Here is a 22,361-nt window from a genome sequence, read left to right as displayed (position 1 = left end):
GACATACTGGGGTGGGGGCAGGGTAGGGTGGCAGAGCCACGACCCGTTTGACCTGATGTGGAACGTACCAGAGTATGCGCTCCATTTTCAGTCCTAGCACTGCCACTAATAAGTGTGACCTTGGGCGAGTTAAACTTTTTGAAACCTCAGTTTCTTAAATGTTAAAATGGAAATATTTTTTGCCTTCCTGATCACATGCCTCTTTCTTCCTACAAAACTCCTTTTATCCTTTTCTTTTTTTTTAAATATCTACCTTCCTCCCTCTCCTGCACATCAGAGGAGGTAGCTGTGTGCACCAGCCACAGCTGCAGAGCTGAAGCAGGCTGAGGCCAGCAGTGGTGGCGATTCCCCTTGCTGGTGACAGGTTTCGATGGAGGTGTGTAATCCGGGTCTAGTCAGGGAGACGAGAGGGAAAGCCTGCTGAAGGGTTTCTCCCCCATCATAAATATGAAGAATATGAAGATACATGTATATATAAAGAGAAAAGAGAGCTCTTTTCTGCCTCTGGACATTGCTGTGGGGATGTGGTATCTGCAGGTGGCAGCCATCTTGAAACCATCATGGTCGCTATACCGAGGACAAGGCCAGTGAGAATGGCAGAGAGAAGAAAAATAGAAATAATCTGTTTCCTGGATAACTTCATTCTGCCACCAATTTAACCAGCTCTGGGGCTGCATGACCTTTGGAGTTCTTGCTAAGTGGGAGAATAAATTTCTTACTGTTTAAGCCAGTGGAATCAGGATTTTCTCTATTATTTACGGCAAATAACATCCTAAATGATTTATTACCTCATGGATGTATGTGGAATATTCATATACTTGTTTAGCACTGTGAAATGTTAACTATTATCATTAACCAAATACTTTATTATGGAATTATATACTTCTTTCATCTTTTATAATATATATTTCTCCAAATATATATATAAGAACATTTTAGGCCAGAACCCAAGTTTCTTCTTCCTTGGTGCCCTTTTCAGCTGCCAAACAATACATATAGTAAATGTTTAATATCTATTTTGTGATTTTTAATTTTTTCCCCTAAATTTAACCCTGATGGACAGTGTAACCTGGATGCCTTTGTGATTTGAATGGGGATTGTTGTTCTCAACAAGCATATTTTATTTTGCCACTAGGAAGTGAATTCCAAGAGACTCTAAGTAATTTATGAAAGGAGAAAATGGCAGACCTTTCGACAGCTGTGTGGAAGCTGCCACAATCACAGGCTATCAGGGCTGGAAAGGACCTGGGAATTTTCTGGTCAAACCCTGTCCTTGTACGGGTAAGGCCCAGAGATTTCCTTACAGTCACAGCTAGGGGCCAGGCCAGGGCTGGAAACTGGCCCCCAGACTCCTGCCCCTTACTTTTCCATGGCTTTCCGTTGCTTTCTCCAGAGTCCACCAACTGCCATTACCACCTGAGTGAAGGGAAGCCCTCACCGCAGAGGCCGTTTGGGCTGCCGGGAAGCCATGGGAATACATGCACCCACTTCTCCCAAGGTCGCTCTGCAGAGTTGCTGCCAGGGACCGGGTGGCCTGGCATGAGATCTGAGGCTCGGCATCCCTTGTGACTACAAATATCAGCCCCTCATCCCTGAGGGTCACTGAGGGTGAGGAGCTGGGAAGAGGCCTCTCCCTGCCCACGTTGATCAGCTCCTAGTGTGGAGGTCTGATAACAGGGGTGATGAAAGTCACCCCATCTGGGTCAATGCGAGGGGAGCACAGCCCAGCATTCTGCATGTCACTGGCAGGCTGGGTGGGGCCACGCATCCCAGGATAAGCGGGGGCCTCGGGGTATCTGGGGCCTCCTGAAAGACCCCTGCTCTGGTTCCTCCTGCCCTGGCTCTCCACGGGGCCTGCCCCACCCTGTGCACATTCACAGCTTTGTTCTTGACTTCCTGCTCCCTACCTCCCAGTTGTAGGCCTGTTCAATTTAAATTTCAATGCAAATATCACCTGCTTGTTGAGGATTTCCCTGATCCCTTACTCTTCAGAATTAATCGCACCTTCCTCTATGTTCCTACCATACTTTGTTTATGTACTTTTTAGTTTCCTGGCTGCTAACTCAAATACCATGCAGTGTGTTGCCTTAAACAACAGGAATTTATTGGCTCATGATTTTGAGGCTAGGAGAAGTCCAAAATCAAGGTGTCATCAAGGCAATACTTTCTCCCAGAAGACTGTGGCATTCTGGGGCTGGCTGCCAGCAGTTGTTGATCCTTGGCTTTTCTGTCACATGGCAATGAATACAGTTCCATTGACTTCCAGCTTCTGGCTCCTCCCTGTTGCTTTCTCTCTGTGTGTCTGAATTTCATTTTGCTTATAAAGGACTCCAATAATAGGATTAAGACCCATCCTGATTCAGTTGGGCCACATCTTAACTGAAGTAACCACAGCAAAAGTTCCTACTTACAATGGGTGCACATCTAGGCAAATGGATTGAGATTAAGAACATGTTTTTCTGGGGTACAGATCTCCAAATCACCATATACACCATTAGAAAATTTAATTCAAAGTGACTTTACTTGGGCCTTTTCTACTCTATTGGTGCTTCTCAAACTTTGTAGGTATACAAATCACCTGGGGATCTTGGTAAAACAGATTTTCATTCAGCAGGTCTGGGATAGGACCTGGAGTTCTGCATTTCTGCTCTCAGCTGATACTGACATTATTGGTCTATGGGCCACACTTTGAGTGACAAGGTCCTAGCTTTTGAGTTCTGGGGCAGATCCTATGTCTTACTCATCTTTGTAATGCCAGCTTTTAGCACAGTGTCTGTCTGATAATAGGTGATTAATAAATATTTTGAATTGGAATGAAGTGGGTTAAGGCACTGATGTTTCTGTTGTGTTGCTTTTAAATGCAAATCTGTTCTTTGGCAGTCTTAGGTCTCATATAGCTGAGAAGGCAGGAAGGAGGGGGGCACTCAAACGGAGGCAGGCTAAATCCTGAACAGGACCAGGTGCTCAGCTTCCCAGATCCAGAAGCTCAATTTTTTCAATTTTATAGTCTTCAAGACTGAATTACACAAATATATAAAGCAGAGGCCCAATTTATTCAGTAACACTAAAGGATATGTCTTTCCAGTGACCGAAATGCTCAGGCCTGCTTAGGAGGACCCCCCCACCACCACCATCCATGCATTCCCTCCACCTCCCATCAGGGTCGCTGAGGATAACTTAATTAATGCCTTCTGGAGGACATCAACTCAGAGCACAGGTAACTGGATGAACTTGTGTGAAAAATAAAGCCAGTAAAGGAAAAGCTTGACAAATTGTTCTTCCTCCGAAAAGATGGTATTTCTCTGATGATGAGAGTACTCATTGCCCCCCCCAAAAAGTTGTTCTCCTTGGACAATGCTGGATAAAGACAGATAAATTCTTGCTTTTAATTATGTGTATTTCTGGCCTTCACATCAACCAGTCTTTCCCTCCTTCTGCCCACGTATCCTTTTACCAAGACCTCCAGCTTCAGAATAACTAATTTGCTTATAGCTGTTTCCAGCTACATTCTATTGAGGCTGTACTGTTTGCTCTTTAATTGTAAGTGTGTGATCCTGAGTATATCTTGGGGGAGGGGCCAGTTTCTGCAGAGACCATTCCTCTCATTTAATTCTGACCTTGCTTGTCCCCATGTTCTGGGGAAGCCTCTTTTTAGCCCCTCCTCCTGATTGTACCTCTGAGGGTGTGGGCAGAATAGGGGTAGCTGGAGTGCTGGCTCACATGTGAGATGGTAGCAGTGAGGACAGAGCTTGGTTGCAGGTGAAGGAGGGCTCGCAGCCTGTGGTAACAAAAACTTAGTGTGCTTTCCTTTCTGCCTTGTGCTGAGCTGGGGTTTTCTTGTGCTTCTTGTTGGCAGCTTGTGACTGGGTATTTCAGTATCTTCATTACCCACGAACCCACTGACAATGTGACATCCTGTGAGTCACTTCTCTCTGGGTTTCAGTTTCTTTCTTTCTTTTTCTTTTTCTTTTTTAATAAACTTTATTTCTAAACCACTTTTAGCATTACAGAAAAATTGCACAGAAGATATAGAGTTCCAATATACTCCCCCTGCCCCCCCTCACACACACATAGGTTTGCCTGTTATTAACATCTTGCATTAGCGTGGTACATTTGTTACAAATGATAAACCAATATTGATACATTATTAGTAACTGAAGTCCATAGTTTATGTCAGGGTTTGTTCTTTTTGTTGTACACTTCTATGGGTTTTGACAAGTAATGTCACGTAGCCACCATTACAGCATCATACAGAATGGTTTCACGGCCTTAAAAATGCCCTGTGCTCCACCTGTTCGTCCCTTTCCTCCATTCCCACACCCCGCCAACCCGTGGCCACCACTGATCTTATTACTGTCTCTATGGTTTTACCTTTTCCACGGTGTCGTATAGTTGGAATTACAGAATTTTCAGACTGGCTTCTTTCACTTAGCAATATGTATTTAAGATTCCTTCATGGTTTCTTGTGACCTGATAGCTCATTTCTTTTTTTTTTTTTTTTTTAAGTGATTTTTTAAGATATAGTAGCTCATTTCTTTTTATTGCTGAATTATATTCCATTGTATAGCTATGCCACAGCTTGTTTATCCATTCACCTATGGAAGGGCATCTTGGTAATTATGAATAAAGCTGCCATAAACATCTGTGTTTAGGTTTTTGTGTGAACATAAGTTTCCAACTCCTTTGGGTAAATATCTAGGAATGCAATTTCTGGATCATATGGTAAGCCTGTGTTTAGCTTTGTAAGAAAATGGCTGTACCATTTTGCATTTTCACCAGCAATGAATAAGAGTTTCTGTTGCCTTCCTCAGTTTCTTCATCTGCAGAAAGAGGGATTTGGAAGAAATGATCTCCGTGGTCTCATTCAGTCCTAAGATTAACAACTTAAAATACTTTATATTTATAACCTGCTTTAAAATGAAATATTTTGTGGAATGCCCACAATTCCACATTTACATATGGGGAGATTGAGTATTAGAGAAGATAAAGCAACTTGTCTCAAAACATCCATCTAGGAAGTGACCAGACTAGGTCTCAGATACAGAGCAGACTCATTTTCTTAATCACTGATACCCTCTCCTGGTGCCTGGTTGAGGAAGGTTTTTGACTTCAGCCTGGACTCCCAAGAGGAAGCACAGCCTTCAGGAGTGGCCCAGTGTTGCTGGGGAGAGTCTGTGTGTGCTCCCTGGGCCCTTTGATCTCTCATCCTGATTAAGCTCATCCAATTCTTGCCTCCCCCTTTCCCCGCCTCTTCCCGTCTAAGGGTCTGGGCTGCTTCCCCCTCTTTGTATTCTCTCTTGGAATTCTTTATCTCTCTTTGCCTCACCCACCTGCCTTTACCCCTCCCCTCCCTTCTCCTCCCTCTCCTACCTCCCACCCCCCGTACCAGCCTCTCTGTGTAAACAGTGCTGGGTTTGCTTCAATGAAAATGTCACCCACACTCCTGGGTGAATCTCTAGGTCAGTGAGGACAGGACGATGGTGGTGGATGTGGCCTACTGACCAGGGTGGTGGCTTAGTCTAGTGCAGGGGTTTCCAAGAATCAGGGAAAGAACAGTCTTCATTAGAAGCATCACTTGGGGAGGAAGGAGGTGAGGTTCAAAATGCAGATTCCTGGGCTTCAATCCAGGGACTTTATTCACTAGGTTCAGAGTGAAACTTGGTAATCTATTTTTTAAAAGCCCCTCTGTTTTCACATGGAACATTGGAATCCTGGTGTTCAGGACCTGTGCCAATCAAGGCCTGTCCCTAGATTGGGCAGTGCAGGCCAGCAAGTGGCCATGTCCACTGTGGTGTCAAGAGGGTTGTCTAAGGTGGAGGCCATTGTGAAGTTCACTTGAACATCAGTTGGTGAGTTCAACATCTGCCCTTTCCCCACCCCAGGCAGATGTTCAATCACTGGTGCATTCAGCTCCATTGGGAAAGCTTCTTGCGCCTGCCTTATTTGGGTAAGCAAAGTCTCCTGGTTTGCATTCCACCTATTTTTGTCTACAAACCCACAAATCAGAGACATGTCCATTCCTTTCATCCTTTGAGGAAACACTTTCTTTCACACAATTTTCTTTGCCTGCCCATCACTCCTGAGGTGCTTGTTGGCTGGAAAAGGGTGAGAGGAGAGCAATTTTCACTCAAATCCCTCTAATAAAGAATGGAGATCCTAATTATGAGAACAGGACTTGCCCCATGAGTTCTCTGAGATCTGACACCATACATGAGGAGTTTGATAGAATCTTTTGAGTCCATCTAATCTAATCATTGCCAGTGAGTCCTCTCTGTATATCCCTGAAAGACAAATGTTTTCTGAAGATGAGCTCTGTGCTAGGTCACCAAGCTCTTTCTTGGGATCACACTGTGCCATTGGTTTATGCCATACAGACTCAACGGGAGCAACCTGACTCCCAGGAAGGTGAAAATTGGTGATTGAAGGGTGAAAATCTTAGATATTACAATGAGGTGTGGTCCTCCGAAGGACCACAGCACATAAGCATATATGTAGTAGATCTGTGGGATTAAAATTTCATGGGGGTAGATGATAGGGGAAATGTCAAAAAAAGCTCTTTAGGGATGGCAATAATGAAGAAAAGGTTGAGAAACACTGGTTAATGCAAAGAGGTCTGTGTCTCTGACTGAGAAGTTGAAATTATTCTGACTTATCCTCCCCCTTTTCATTCTGCCATTCTTGTGCCCAGTGGCAAAGGAGTCAAAGACGAGGTTTGAGCCCACGTGTTTTGGTCTCTCCAGCTGTTAATTGGTAATGGTCATATTTGCCCTGACCCTACAGCTGTGTTAGCTCTCATCTCTAATTGCACAGCCCTGGTAGTTTGTTCCACAACTTTGGCACTTAGCACTTAGCATTGGTGACCTTGTGCCATTTGTATGTTTCAGTTCTGTTTTCTTAACTAGATTACAAAACCTTTTACAGTAGAGACTATATATTCATTTGATAGTTCATTCATTTTTTCATTTATCCATCAAACATTCATTGACACCTCCGGGCATGCATCTCGATTCCTTAAAAGAGGAAGATGAAAAGACATGGGCCCTGACATCAAAGACTTCCCAGTAAATAAAAAGTTGTGAAACAGTGTGACAAGTGTGATGATAGAGATATGTGCAGACTTTTATAGGAGCACAGAGAGGATCCTGCCCAGCTGGGAGGATGCAATGCTTGCCCTGATCCTTGAAGGAGAAGAGAAGAAGGGTTTTCTAGATGGAGAAGGGGTGAGGAGTGGGAAAGTGGGAAGACTATTCCAGGCTGACTGGAAGCTTCTGGTATACCTGAAGACATACAGGATGGGACTGAAAATGAGGCTAGGCCATAGCAGAGGGACATTGAACCTTATACCAAGGGCCTAGATTTTATCCAAAAAGCAAAGAATGACGCTGGAGAATCTAAATTATCAAATGACTTGATTGGTTCTGTATTTCCAAAACTCACTCTGGCTGCAATTAGGAAAGATTCAAGGCTTGGAGCCCCGGTTAAGAGATGTTGCAGTATACCAGAGTTGGTGACTCCTAAACAAGAGCAGTGGTTGGGGATGGAGTGGAAGGAACTCAGTGAAAAGTTACTTGGGAAGGATAATCTGGAGGACTTTTGATTAACAGGTCATGGGGTGAGGGAAAATTAGTACCACCATTTTGAAGAGAGATTCGTGTCTATTTATTAAAACTAAAAAAGGGAATACTCTATGACCCAGCAATTTCATTGCTGGGCATCTGTTCTAAAGATTATTTACTTCAGAATTATTTATTATAAGAAAATCAATGGGCCAACATGTCCATCAAAATGGAACTGGATAAAGAAACTGGCATAAAAAGGAATGAGCAGCACCTCTGTGTAATGAAATGGTTCTATCCCCAACGTGTTATTGGATTGAGTGGAGGAAAAAAATCACTTGTAGAATGATACCTGCTGTATAATGCTATTTCTTTCTCATATGCACATATACACACATACAACAACACTATATATATTCATATGGAATATGTGGCAGATGTCCTGGAAAAAATATTCAAACTCATATGTGGTCACCTTTGGATAGGCAAAGATAGAGTACTGATCAGGACTATCTTTAACTTTTAGGTCCTAATACATTTTTTTTTTTTTTTTTTTTTTTTTTTTTTTTATCATCATTTTATTGAGATATATTCACATACCACGCAGTCATACAAAACAAATTGTACTTTCGATTGTTTACAGTACCATTACATAGTTGTACATTCATCACCTAAATCAATCCCTGACACCTTCATTAGCACACACACAAAAATAACAAGAATAATAATTAGAGTGAAAAAGAGCAATTGAAGTAAAAAAGAACACTGGGTACCTTTGTCTGTTTGTTTCCTTCCCCTACTTTTCTACACATCCATCCATAAACTAGACAAAGTGGTGTTTGGTCCTTATGGCTTTCCCAATCCCATTGTCACCCCTCATAAGCTACATTTTTATACAACTGTCTTCGAGATTCATGGGTTCTGGGTTGTCCTAATACATTTTTTAATGGAGAATATATTCATCTACTACTTCTGTAATTAAAAATTGAAATAGAAAAAGAATAAAATAAATCAAAAGAAAACAAAATGAAAGAATTAATAAAAAGAATTGCAAACAAATTTTTAATGAAAAAGGCAATGTTACTGATAAATAAAATGAACTGCTTCTTAGAATAAACCAAGATAGACACACCATTGTTATGTTTGAGGGATCAAAAAAACACATGGATATCTAGTTCAAATTGGTAGTCTGCATCCACGTTTGTCATTTTTTTTTCCTTCCTGAGACCCCATTAAAGTAATACTAAGCACATTTGTGCAAGACAGCAAGATGATGCAAGCAGGTTCAGGACTGAAATGTAAGTGAAGCAGTTGAGTTGCATCCCAGCATACACAGGAAGGGGCTGACAGCTGCTGTAGGAGGAAGCCAGCTTGCCTGTCAGAGCCCCAGAGAGGGTCCAGTGTCACTCAGCAGATCAAATTGGCAAGAGAAGGAGGATTTTGAAAATAGGGAGGTGACTGAAAGTCTATCTATGGAGCAACTGTGCACAGTAGCCCCAGAGCCTCGAGAGAAAAAGAACTAGGGTGAGTATTGATGCCCAGAGAAAACCTCATTTTGGCCGTCTTCCCACCTTCTCACCCTAAAGCAGAGTGTTTTAGGCATTAAATCTCACTCACTGACACAGCAGGTCTAGTCTTACCATTTCTAGAAAAGAATTTTAATATTAAGTAGCTACAAAATAACATAGAATATATGTATCTTAGTTTGTCAGAGTTGTTACGACAAATACCACACAATAGGCTGGCTTAAACAATGGGAATTTCGTGGCTCACAAGAAGCTAGAAGAAGTATAGAATCAAGATATGGGCAAGGCTTGCTCTCTCCCAGAGACTGTAGCTCTTGGGTGCTGGCTGAGGCAACTCTTGAGTCTCCTTAGCTTGTCTCTGTTTCCTGTCATGTGGCAATGTCCTTTCTTTTTTGTCTTCTGTGATTCCTGATTCTCTTTATAAGGTCACCATTAATCCAGTTAAAAATCTACCCTCATTCAGTTGGGCCAAGTCTTAACTGAGAATAACATCTTCAAGAGGTCCTATTTATAATCGTTTCACACCTACAGGACTGCGGATTAAGATTAAGAGCATGTGTTTGTTGGGGCACATAATTCAACCTACACAGCATAAACCATACAGAGTGTGAAACAATTAACCCTTCTGTGCTCACCACTTATATTTTCTTTTTAACAACGAGATTTATTAAGTTACAAGCTACAATTCTAAGGCCATGAAAATGTCCAAATTAAGGCATCAACAAGAGGATGCTTTCTCTGAGGACAGGCTGCTGGCATCCAGGGTTCCTCTGTTGCATGAGAAGTCACATGGCGATGTCTGCTGGTCCTTCTCTCCTGGCTCTGGTTTCAGTGGCTCTCTCCCAGCTCCTGTGGGTCCTTCTGGCTTCTTGCTTCCTGTGGGACAAACTCTAGATTTCATCCCCTAGCTTCAATCCTGGTTCTGGTTTCAATGACTGTCTCCAAAATGTCTCTCCAAAATGTCTCTTTATGCTCTCTGAGTTTTGTCTGCCTTTTATCCTTTCATGAAGGACTCCAGCAAGGGGATTAAGACCCACCTTGAAAGGACTGGGTTACAACTGCATGGAAACAACCTAATCAAAAGGTCTCAACCCAACAATAGTTCTCCTCCCATAAGAATGGATTAAAAGAACATAGTCTTTTCTGAGGTACATAACAGCTCCAAACCAGCACACCTATGTACCTGTCACCACTGTCAAAAGCCTACAGACCTCCGTCCTACATGGGACATGACTCCTAGGAGTGTAAATCTTCCTGGCAACGTGGGACATGACTCGCAGGGATGAGCTTGGCCCTGACATCGTGGGATTGAGAAAGCCTTCTTGGACCAAAAAGGGGAAGAGAAATGAAACAAAATAAATTTTCAGTGGCTGACAGATCTCAGATAGAGTTGAGAGGTCATTCTGGAGGTTATTGTTATGCATTATATAGATATCCTTTTTTAGTTTTTAGTGTATTGGAATAGCTAGAAGAAAATACCTGAAACTGTTGGACTGCAATCCAGTAGCCTTTATTCTTGAAGATGATTATATAACTATGTAGCTTACACTGTGTTAGAGTGGGAAGAAGAGCCAAGGCTGAGGTGTGTGTGTGTGTGTGTGCGTGCGTGTGCACGTGTATGTGTGTTTAATGAGAGGAAAGAACATGAAGAAGAATTTAAGGAATGCTACCACGTCTCTAAGCCCTGACTCTCAACCCAGCCTTCCAGTTACAGGGGAATAGTGCTTCTAATACAAGTATCCCAAAGACACAGAAGAGCTCAGAGGTGAGAACACACCCTGTGGACACAGGAGCTATAGAATATTCAAAGGGATCAAAGTGGGTAGAAGGAAGAGCCCTAATATCTGTTGAGTCTTACTTTGCATGTGTCACTATGCTACACACTTTACCACTATTTCTTCATTTAATCTCCACAATGTGCCTGTAGGATAAGCATTATCAGTCTCTGATTTACAGTTGAGAAAACTTAGGCCCAGGGAATTTAAGTAACAAGACTGTTATACCTGGAATTTGAACCCAGATCTGTTTATTTAAAAGAAGCTGTGTTCTTTCTACCAATCACCCTTTCTCCTTTTCATGAATTGTATACCCTTATCAACCCAAAAAGCAAACATTTTTTGAGTTCCTGTATGTGTGGAAAAGAGAGAAGCAAAGAAGTTTCTAATACAGTTGAGAAATAAACAAAAATATTTGTAACAGACAAGTAAAAATTCAAGGTAGATTGTTCCAAACTAGAAAAGAGAAACCTCACTAAGTATTTCAACAGAGAGAATATAATACAGAGATTTTGTTAAACAGGTGTGAGAAACCTGAAAAAGGAAAATTGGAACACTGAGGAAAAAATGATAATTAATACAGAAAGTTGCCACCATTCCCAGGGCTTAATGGACAATGGGAGGCGGTTGGGTCACTGGAACCTTGAAGCTCAGAGGGGAGGCTCTATTGACCTGGAGCTTAGACCTCTGAGAAAGAAGTGCTGTTGCCTACTATTGGTACCCCAGGAGCAGGGAGAAGGTGCCTCATGGAGCTTGGGCTCAGACCTGGGGAGATAGCACTGCCTGGCAGGGGCTCAGACCTCAGGAGTTTGGAGGAGGGGCCCTGCAGAACTAGTATGCAGAATTTTGAGGAAAAGGCACTGCCGGGTTATCACTGGTACCTCTCAGGCCATGGGATGAAGCTGATTTGTGGAATGGGGAAGGAAGTTGGAGGTTGGAACCAGCTTTTACTGCCTGAGGCAACACTGACAGAAATAGGAGGCATGCAGGAAGGAGCAAGTCTGTTCTCTCTCCCTCCTGCCTTCTCAGCTCTGTGGAATTACCACTGTTGGCAAAATGTAACAGGGAGCCAACCGGCAAGGACTCAATAGAGTCCCGGCAGCATAGGAGAACAGAATCTAAAAGGGTGGGTTTAGAGCAGAGAAACAGTAGCACACAAGGCAATGTACACTAAGTGCCTATCAAAGTATAGAAGTTCAGGGTGGAGGGTGAGGCATCCCCATGGCTGTTGAGGATGAGGAAAGCCTCATGGAAGAGGGGAAATGGGCTGGACTCTAAAGTTGACCTAAAGAAGATGAGGGACCCCATGAGCTGAGGCACAGCCATAGGAAAGCTGAAGATGTGTTTGGGGACATATTGGGAGCAAAAGACCAACATGAAAAAGTGGGTTAATGGATATTAAAGAAAGCAAACAATTAAAATAAGTATGTAGATATTGATATTGTGTAGTGGAACTTGTTGACTCACAGGTTGAGAAATTTGGTGTTTGTTTCCTAAAAATGGAACAACTGAGATATGAAAAAGCCTGTTCCCAACAACTGCCTTACTCTGATGACCACTGTCCAGAATGTGGAAGTTATAGCAGTTAGAGCCAGTTTTAGGAATATTGAATTTCTGTATCCTGAGAGATTATCCAGGCCAATGATTTCCAAAAACATGTATGTGTGTGTTTATGGGTGTGTTTCTTTCTTAGCACAAGAATACTTTTCCAACAAAATATTAGGGACAACACGAAAGCATTAAACTAATAGAAACAGAGCCTCTCTGGGAGTTTTAGGGTCCCCCTGCCCCCCCCCATTTGACTTCCTTCTCCTTTCCCGTTTCCTTTGAAACCAGGACACAATTTGCCAGTCACTGATAATAAATGAATCCTCCCACTTCATAGATGAGGAAACCAAGGTACAGAAAGTTTATTGTTTTAGCCTAAGGTCCCACCACAAAATTAGTGCCAGAGTTGTGATTTAAATGCAGATCTTCTGACTTCTTGTCCAGGACCATTTCAATTATTGCTACAGTAACTATATGACTTATTGTCTAAGCCAGGACACATTAACTGATAGACATTAACAGAGCCACAAAAATGCTAACTTGGGACTGGCCTGAGCAAACCAGAACACATGGTAACCCTAATGAAACCTTCCGGCATTTCTTATCCCTTCTAACTCCATTATCCAGGTCTCCTCTTGTTATCAAAGCCTGCCCCATATCGATTGTTTTGGTACCCAGCGCCTCTCGATCTAATGAATGTGCAAGACCCAAAGTTGAACTTGGAACCCCGCAGGCTTTTCTATCTAATATCTTCCAGGGTAATTTACTCAGATACTTTGCAAGACCTTAATTTGTGCAGAGTAACAGGGCTTTGGGCAACTATCACCTGATGTGGCAGACTGAGTGAGCTCACCACTAATTAATTGTAAGAACAGAAAAATACTGTGATGGTTAGGTTCATGTGTCAGCTTGGCCAGGTGATGGTATCCAAGTGTCTGGTCAAGCAAGCACTGGCCTAACCATTACTGCAAGGACACTTGTGGCTGGTTAATAAACCAGAAGGCTGGTCTATTAAATAATCAGGTAGTTGATTGCATCTGTGGCTGATTACATCAACGAAGGGAGTGTCTTCTGCAATGAGAGAATTCAATCAGCTGGATTTAATCCAATCAGTTGAAGACTTTTAAGGGAGAGGAGAGAGAATCTTCAATTCATCTTCAGCCAGCCAGCCTCTCCTGGGGAGTTGATCAGAGACCTTCATCGGAGTTGCCAGCTTGCTGCCTGCACTACGGAATTTGGACTCATGCATTCCCACAGTTGCTTGAGACATTTTTATAAAATCTCATGTTTACAAATGTCTCCTGTTGGTTCTGTTTCCCTAGAGAACCCTAACTAATACAAATGTTGTCATTATTTTTTTGAATTTTATTGCAGTAGCATATATATATAACATATAATTTCCCATATTTTTAAGAGTACAATTCAGCAGTATTTATTACGTTCACAATGTTGGGCTACCTTCACCACTATCTTTTACCAAAACTTTTTCATCACAGAAACTCTATCTATTAAGCCATAACTCTCCATTCCCCGTCCCCCAGGCCCCTAGTATGTCATTATTTTTTAATGTCCCATGTGTCTCTCTCAAATCTAATTTTCCTTCCCTTTTCAGAGATAATCATTTTCCTGAATTTTTTTTTGTTTGTTTTGTTTTCCCTTGCTTTTCATTTAAGATTTACCATGTTTTCATGTTGTTTGGTTTTGTGTCTTTTAGAATTTTATACATATGGAACCATTTAGTATATATTCTTATGTGACATGCTTTTTCATCTAAAATTATATTTCTGAGGTTCCATGTTGTTGTTGAATGTAGCTATAATTCATTAATTTTCACATCCATGTAGTATTTCATTCTATGAATATGTTACAACCTTATTTATACATTCTAATACTGCAGGACATTTTGATTGTTCCTCTTTCTCATTGCCAATTATAAATGGTGCTGCTTTGAACATACTTGAATATGGACCTGGTAAGGATATGAGAGTTACTGTACAGCGCATACAAGCAAGGATGTACATCTTCAACTTTACCAGGTAATGCCAAATTATTTCCCAAAGTGGTTGTACCAATTTACAGTCCCACTGGCAATGAATTGATTGTTCTATTTGCTTCATGTTCTTGGTGTTGTCATGCTAATTTTTGTCAATCTGGTGGGCCTGAAATAATAGCCAGCCAGAAAATGTAGAACTCAGTCTTACATCCACAAGGAACTGAATTCTGCCAACAACCACATGAGCTTAGAAGAGTTATCTCCTCCTTTTAGATAATTTTTTCTCCAGAATGGACCGCAACCTGACTGATACCTTGATTGCACCTTATTAGAACCTGAGCAGAGGACACAGCTAGGCTGTCCCTGCATCCTGATACACAGAAGCTGAGATAACTAATGTATATTGTTTTAAGCCACTAAGTTTGTGTCAATTTTTTATGCAGCAACAGATAAGTAATACATTGGATCCATGGACAAGGAAATATAATCCCAACACACTATTTGGTTTTACAGTAAACAGAATTTACATAGTCTTTGAGAGGGCTGAGAGCTGCTCTCTTTGGTTAAACAATCCTGGTGAAGGTTTTAGATCAGCTTGGCCCAGTCAGGCACCTGTCCCTTGGCTAATCTGTGAGTAGGAAAGCAGGTTTTGTTGTAAGATGACATTTTCTATTTAATACACATGGTTTAAGGGACATTTCCCAGGAGAGGGGTGTGGCATAGATGAAATAACAGATTTCAGCCATGTTTGCGCAATAAGAAAAAGCAATTAATAAAGAAGAAAAAATATCTAAAAGGAGGAGATAACTGTTTCATTATTTGCAGGTAATATGTTTATATAAAATCAGCTGAAAACTTAGTAAGAACAGCATAACAATCCAATCAGGCAATTAATATGAAGATCAATATAAAAGTGCAGCTTAATACGTTAATAGTAATTATAAAATTAGATGGAAGGTCCATTCAAAAAATTTACCAACAAATAAACCTCAGTGGAAATCTGTAGGATCTATATTGTCTTTAATACCACACCTTGGTTAGCTTAAGCAACAGGAATTAATTGGCGCAGATTTGGAGGCTAGAAGTCCAAAATCGAGACATCAGCAAGGCTGTGCTTTCTCCATGAGGTGTGCAGCATCCTGGTGCTGGCTTGCTGCAATCCTTGGGGTTCTTGGCTTGCATCTCTGCCTCCCATCACATGGCGATCTCTCTTTGTGTCTGCTCTTCCAGTTTCAGCTGACTTCTGGCTTCTTCCTGTGGCCTTGTGCTACTGACTGCATCCGAATTTCCTGTCTTTATGAGGCCTCCAGTTATACGGATCAAGACCCACTCTGATTCAACCTGGGCACACCTTAACTAATAATAGCATCTTCAAAAGGTCCGATTCCCAAATGGGTTCACCCTCACAAGAATGCAGATTAAGATTTGAACATGTCTTATGTGGGGGGCATGATTCACTCTGCCACATATATAAACCAAACTTTAATTTGAGACATTCCCTGTACTTGATTAGCTGTCATGAAGGATAATAAAACTGTTACATTCTAATAAATGCTTATTTCATGAGAAATCAAGTATTGGAAGGGTGAATTCACATTACGATTGTAGCTTGATAGGGTTTCCTTTCTTAACAGTACCTACATTTTACTTATTGATTCTCAAAATTTAATGTGCACAAGAATTACCTGAGAGTGTTTATTGAAATGTTTATTACAAACACCACCCTAAGAGAATTCGGTTCACCACCTCTGGATAGGACATGTTTACCTGCACTTTAGCTTAGGAAAACACTGCTTGAACCCAAAGGAGGGAATCTCAGATGGTAGCATCTCAGTTCTTCTGGAGATCCGTGAAAGAGACATTCTTTGACATGAGCTTTTTCTGGCAATCCTCAAATTATGTCAGGATAATTGGGTATAGTGCAGGTTCACTTGTTGTTCTTGGGGCTACTTATTACCAAAGACTACATTTATGTCTGTTGTTTGTATGAGGTTATATGTGAGGAAACTTAAGGTACATACCCAACTTTGTGTGCCTTCCATGTTTTCTCTGGATTCTCCCTTATGTTCTGTAAATTTGGAGGAAGTAAGGAAGGTAGCAATGGGATCAAGAACAAGTGGGAGGAGAGGCAAGGAGAGCTGTGTAGTATTGTCTCCGAGAACGGCTGATGCCCAGACATTGTGCCACAGAATGTACTTATTTCATTGCTCGGCAAAGGTCAGTTAGCTCTCAATGGACCAGAGCAGAAGAACAAAACGGAAACCATGACACCCACCCCACCAGAGGTTTGGGCTTCCTCCAAAACCATTTCCCTTCTGTCTGTGGAGGCAGTGGGCTGTGTAGAACCTATAAGTAGGCTGCAGGAGGCTCCCACCACACTCTAGAGCCTGAGGTGGCCCTGAATGAGTGGCCGTTCCTGAGCCTTTTGCCTCTGCTCGTGATTAGACCTGTCTTCAGTTCCATGGGAGGCTTTGAGGGGCATCTGTTCCCAGGACTCTCTCTCTTCTTCTACGGACTTTATCATGCCCGACTGGTGTCCAGGGCCTTGATGTGCAACTCTCTTGTCCAGTATCCGCCACGCTGTCCTTGGAGCAAGGGAAGATGGACCAGGCTGCGGCAAATATACTATGTTGGGTTGATGAAGATATTGAGCTCCTGCATTTTAACAGCTCAAGAGGTGCATAGTGTTCATGGAAGGTTGGTACTTATCAGCAAGATATATCATCAGAGAAACTTTCTGTACCGCAAACAGTGGCAGCATCTCACTATGTATATGACTTACTTTCTGAGTGGGTGTGCAGACATAATGAGCCAGAACCTTCTGCCCCAGAGGTGTTCTGCTATGGAGCAAGGTGCCCAAGTCCTGGGCATATTTGTGTTTCTCCCCCTGATGCTGTCTCACATGCAGGACACAGAAGGAGTGGAGCTGCAGGCTCACATCCTGCTCACCCAGGCCTCATTCTTACTGCTGCTAGTTGTGGCTGCAGAGCTGTGGGCTCCCAACATGCCTCAGCTCTGGATGATGAAGGCCTATTTTTATATGTTGATAGGCTCGTGGCTGATACAGATTGCCTTTATGCTATACAAACCAATCTCTGGCTACAAATGGATGGATGATGACAAAAATGACATTATGTTTGTCACCACCTCCTTCTGCTGGCATGTGATCTTTATTGCCATTTTGATGATCTGGATTTATGGCTTCTCCTTTGTGTGGTATTGTTACATTTGTTGATGCCTGAACCTGGATGAACCCCACATGGTTCCATATCACCCGTCTGCTCTGGGACATTTAGATGAGAAGTTGCAAGAGGTATGGCTCAGAGAGGATCATCAGGCGTACCTCTTTCAGAGTCCACACTGAGCTAGCAGACTCTGCTAGGGTGGGGCACATCTCCTTCTCTCCTTCTGCCTTCTCTTGGTCTCATTTGTTGAGGAGGATGCAAAGGAAAAGCAAGTGAAGAAAGAGGGACATGTAACCCTGACCTTCACTATTGGCACCCCAAGCATTCCTCCAACCACACCTCCCTCTCCTCTACTCCAGCCAAGGTAATCTGCTTTCCCTGCTTCTCTTTGCACCCCTGCACTCCCCTCCCATGAGAACATTAAAATAAATTTACTGTGCCTTGTCTTTGAGTCTTTTGTAAACACCCCTCTGCCCACCGGGTAGAATCCCAACCACAAATCACATCTTTTAGTACATCAGGTTATTTCTACCCATCATAACAATTATCTCCTCATACTTTCCAGGTATGGATCTCTACAGTGTTCCTGCTAAATCCAAACTCTTATTTTGACTATATATAAGCTCATGTAGCTGCTCTTGAGTTCTTTCACTTGATTACTTTATGATTCATTAACCAAAAGTCAGATCCTTAAAGCCAATTTCTTGTGCAGGGTCTAGTAGGGCAGAACAACACCCCGAACACAGGGAGAGCTCAAAAGGGTGTGTTTGCTTCCAGAGGTTCTCTACCCCTGGCTCCCTGCGTGTGGAGTCTGTCACATTCTTCTTCCTGGGCAGAGCAGCCCATTGCCCTGTATATGTCTGAATCGTTTCCAAGCCGTGGACTCACCTGGGCCCACTCCTTTCTGTGTCTCATGTATAATAAAGTCCAATGGCTTGTTTATTCTGCACAGTTTTCTTTTTAACCCTTGTAACTATTCTATTGGGTATGTTAGAGACGAGTAACTCACAACTCAAAAGGGTTAAGAAACTGGCTTAAGGTAGCTATGTATTTAGCTATGTCACTTAATACAATAGCTGAGTGTTAGGGGTTGGGGGAGTGCAGTTACATTATTGGGACCCTGCAAAAGAATGTCTTTATGACATTCCTGTTGCTTTTATCCCGGTTTCCTAAAGATATAAGGAATCTGCCAAACTTTTCTCACTCAAAGGTTAGGACAGAGGGGCTGGGGCAGGGAAACTATTTTCCCTTTTTCTTCTAGTTTCTGGAAGAATTTCTAGTTCCTAGAAGAGCCAGATGTATCCCTGTTCCTTTGGTTCTGGCCCCACCCTTCCTCATTCCATGTTCAATGGCAAAGGAGAATTTAGGTTGCCAATCAACTGACCTTGAGTTGGGGAGGTTATCCTGTATAATCCTGGCAGGTCCAGTGTAATAACAAGGGTCTTTACAAGCGGAAGAAGAGTCAGAAGAGTCAGTGTCAGAGTCAAGAGATGTGAGGAAGTCTCAACCAGCCACTGAGGGCATGTAGATGGAGAAAAGGAGCCACGAGCCAAGGAATGTGGATGGCCTCTGGAAGATGGAAAAGGAAGGGAGCAGATTATCCCCTAGAGCCTTCAGAAAGGAATGCAACGCTGCCAATATCTTGATTTTGGCTGTTTCTTCCTTCTTGGTGTAGGCGTTTAGTGGTATAATTTTCCCTCTTAACACTGCCTTCACTGCATCCATAAGTTTTGATATGTGTTCTCATTTGCATTCATATCAACATATTTACTGATTTTTCTTGCAATTTCTTCTTTGACCCACTGATTGAGTATGTTGTTTAACCTCCATGTATTTGTGAATTTTCTAGTTCTCTGCCTGTTACTGATTTCCAGCATCATTCCATTAAGATCAGAGACAGTGCTTTGTATAATTTCAATTTAAAAAATTTATTGAGGCCTGTTTTGTGACTCAACATGTGGTATATCCTTGAGAATGATCCATGAGCACTTGAGAAGAATGTATATCCTTCTGTTTTGAGGTGCAATGTTCTGTATATGTTAGGTCTAGTTCATTTATTATATTATTCAAGTTCTCTGTTTCCTTACTGATCTTCTGTCTACATGTTCTATCTATTGATGAAAGTGGTATATTGAAGTCTCCAACTATTATTGTAAAGACATCTATTACTCCCTTCAGTTTTGCCAGTGTTTGCCTCATGTATTTTACACCATCCTAATTAGATGCATATTTATGATTGTTATTTCTTATTGGTGAACTGCCCCTTTAATTAATATGTGTCCTTCTTTGTCTCTTGTAACATTTTTGCATTTAAAGTCTATTTTGTCTGATATTAGTATAGCTGCTCCAGCTCTTTTTTTGATTACTGTTTGTGTGGAATATCTTTTTCCAGCCTTTCACTTTCAACCTATTTGTGTCTTTGAGTCTAAGGTGAGTCTCTTGTAGACAGAATACAGATGGGTCTTTTTTTTTTTAATCCATTCTGCCAATCTATGTCTTTTAATTGGCGAGTTTAATCCATTAACATTTAGTGTTATTACTGTAAAGGCAGTACTTATTTCAACCATGTTATCCTTTGCCTTTTATATGTCATGCCTTGTTTTTGTCTCCCTTTTTACTCTTTTATTTACCCTTACTGATAATCTTCATTTCTACACCCTCCTCCAAGTCTCTCTCTCCTGTCTTTTTAGCCTGCACCTGCCGATATCTTGATTTTGGTCTTGTGAGACCTGCTTCACACTTCTGACCACAAAACTATAAGACAATATTGTGTGTTGCTTTAAACCACTAAAATTGTGACAATTTGTTACAGCAGCAATAGGAAACTAAACACTCGGCCATTAGTTCAGCTTCCCTGCTGCTCCCTGGTCCTAGTTCTGCAGTTCTCCATGTAGGTTCTGCCCCTTTCCAGGTTGTCATCTCTGGGTCCCCTCTCCTGGTCTCTCCCCAGCTTTCCCACAACCTTGGATCTCTTTTCAGGCCACTACCCAGGCTTGTGGCAACTCCTTCCTCTAGCCTAGTTGAACCTTCTCCAATCTTCTCCAATGACCTTGGAGTTGAGGTGGGGAGGAGTCTGCTCTACCTCTATTTTCATTCCAGTTTTATTGATATGGCAACACTCTGTTTTCTGCTTCACTCACGTCTCTTTTTTAATACATTTAAAGCATAGTGTGGATTTTTTTAACCTTAATATGGATCTTTATCTTTTTTTTGTTTTTACGCTCTGACCTCACTTGGGGCAGTATCTTTTGGCTGACCAGGGAAAAAGTCATAGGCAAGGTGTGGAAAAGTAAATCCCAAATATTAGTATTTCAAGATATTATCTCTCTACAAAGTTAAAAGTAGAAGAGATGCCAAAGTCATGTGTTAACCCTTTGATCTGTCCCGTTTCTGAGTACTTTTGAGGCCCTGTTGAATACTAATATCTCGTAATACATTAATGTCTACAAATATTATGATGTCTCACAATATATATCTTCCAGTAAAATAATAATAATAATAATAATAATAATAATAAATTATGGCCTTCAAAGCTATAAAAAATTATCACTGAGGCCTGATATAAGGTGGATGGAGGGATCTTCTGTTTGAATGATAAGGGCCTTTCTGTGCTCCTCATATCACATATAAGAGCACTCTGACAGTAAGCCTAATTACTTTGGAAAGTGAAACCAGCTGAAGGTAAATTTGGAGAAAAACAGAAACAAAAAACCTAAATAGGTATTTGGGGAGTGTGGTGTCATTTTAGCATTTTCCACCAGAGGGCACCATCTTTCCATTAACCTGGAAAGATCACTAGGTTTCCAATTGGTATTGGATTTAAAAGAAGTGAAGGATTTAAGAGAAGTGAAGGAGGGATAGAGAGAACAGCAGAAAAACTACATAAGCTAACAAAGGTTGCCCAAGCATCCAGTAAACATAATGTAAGAATGTTCGTTTCCTGTTAAACTTGGAAATGTGGACATGAAACACAGAATTCAATCTGTATATGGATATGTGTGTGTGTGCGTCTCAAAAACGCAAGAGTGTCAAAATGCCGCTTGAGCTAAAATGGCTGTCTCTTAGCAAGTCTATAAAAATCATCAAAACACCCTAGTTTAGTCCATCACATAACAGGCTTTCAATAAATAGCTGGTAAATGAGTAAATGTATTTATGTCACAGAAGTCACACAGATGAAATGGTTTCATCCTGACCTTGGTTTTGAAGGATAAGTAGGAGTGCATTAGAGGAGTGCAGAGCAGGCATTTTGAAGTCTGTGCATTCCTGTACTGGGACATTGAAGCTCATCAACCACACACTGGCTGTGCAGTTCCAGTGATGGGAATTTCATGGCACCAGAAAAAACAACTGAGTTCCTACCCCTGAGGAGGGGTGGCTGAGGAGGAGCCACACAAAATTATTTTGTGGAAAATTTGATGATTTGTTTTTCAATTTGAAGACAGAAGATTATTAATGGACTCTTATTTATTGAGTGGGAACATTATACCCAGAAAGAAATATTGGTTTGTATTATAATCAATATTTAATTTACTATGGCATGTATTTAATAAACTAATTACTTAGGTTTTAAACTTTACATACAAGATTTATACATTTTATAATTTTATATGCAATTATTTTCATTTTTTATTGTTTTTCAATAAACCCGTACATTTGATAAATCAAGTTCTAAACATTTCCGTATTTGATTAATTTTAAAATATCAGACTCTTTTAAATATTTCAAAGCCCTAACAAGGTAGTCTTAAAAATCTAACAAAGAAAATTCTCCTAAGAA

General features: G+C 41.4%; 2 protein-coding genes across 6 annotated transcripts in view; both read left to right on the top strand.

The window, feature by feature from the left end:
* RGSL1 (regulator of G protein signaling like 1) overlaps positions 1 to 22,361 on the top strand; it is a 107,709-nt gene that overhangs the window by 10,094 nt on the left and 75,254 nt on the right. The window lies entirely within an intron of this gene.
* Positions 16,621 to 17,633, top strand: LOC119526263 (transmembrane epididymal protein 1A-like). Its single transcript, XM_037825224.1, has one exon. It carries the CDS (start codon positions 16,860 to 16,862, stop codon positions 17,631 to 17,633), a length of 774 nt encoding a protein of 257 aa, XP_037681152.1. The 5' UTR covers positions 16,621 to 16,859.

Source organism: Choloepus didactylus, chromosome 2 (assembly GCF_015220235.1).
Source record: "Choloepus didactylus isolate mChoDid1 chromosome 2, mChoDid1.pri, whole genome shotgun sequence".
NCBI classification, from domain to species: Eukaryota; Metazoa; Chordata; class Mammalia; order Pilosa; family Megalonychidae; genus Choloepus; species Choloepus didactylus.
The sequence above is the reverse complement of the archived record's forward strand: the minus strand, read 5'-3'. Positions and strand labels throughout refer to the sequence as shown.

What these genes read in the sequence shown, in the direction of transcription:
- LOC119526263 (XM_037825224.1), top strand. Translation starts at nt 16,860, where the DNA reads ATGGGAGGCTTTGAGGGGCATCTGTTCCCAGGACTCTCTCTCTTCTTC.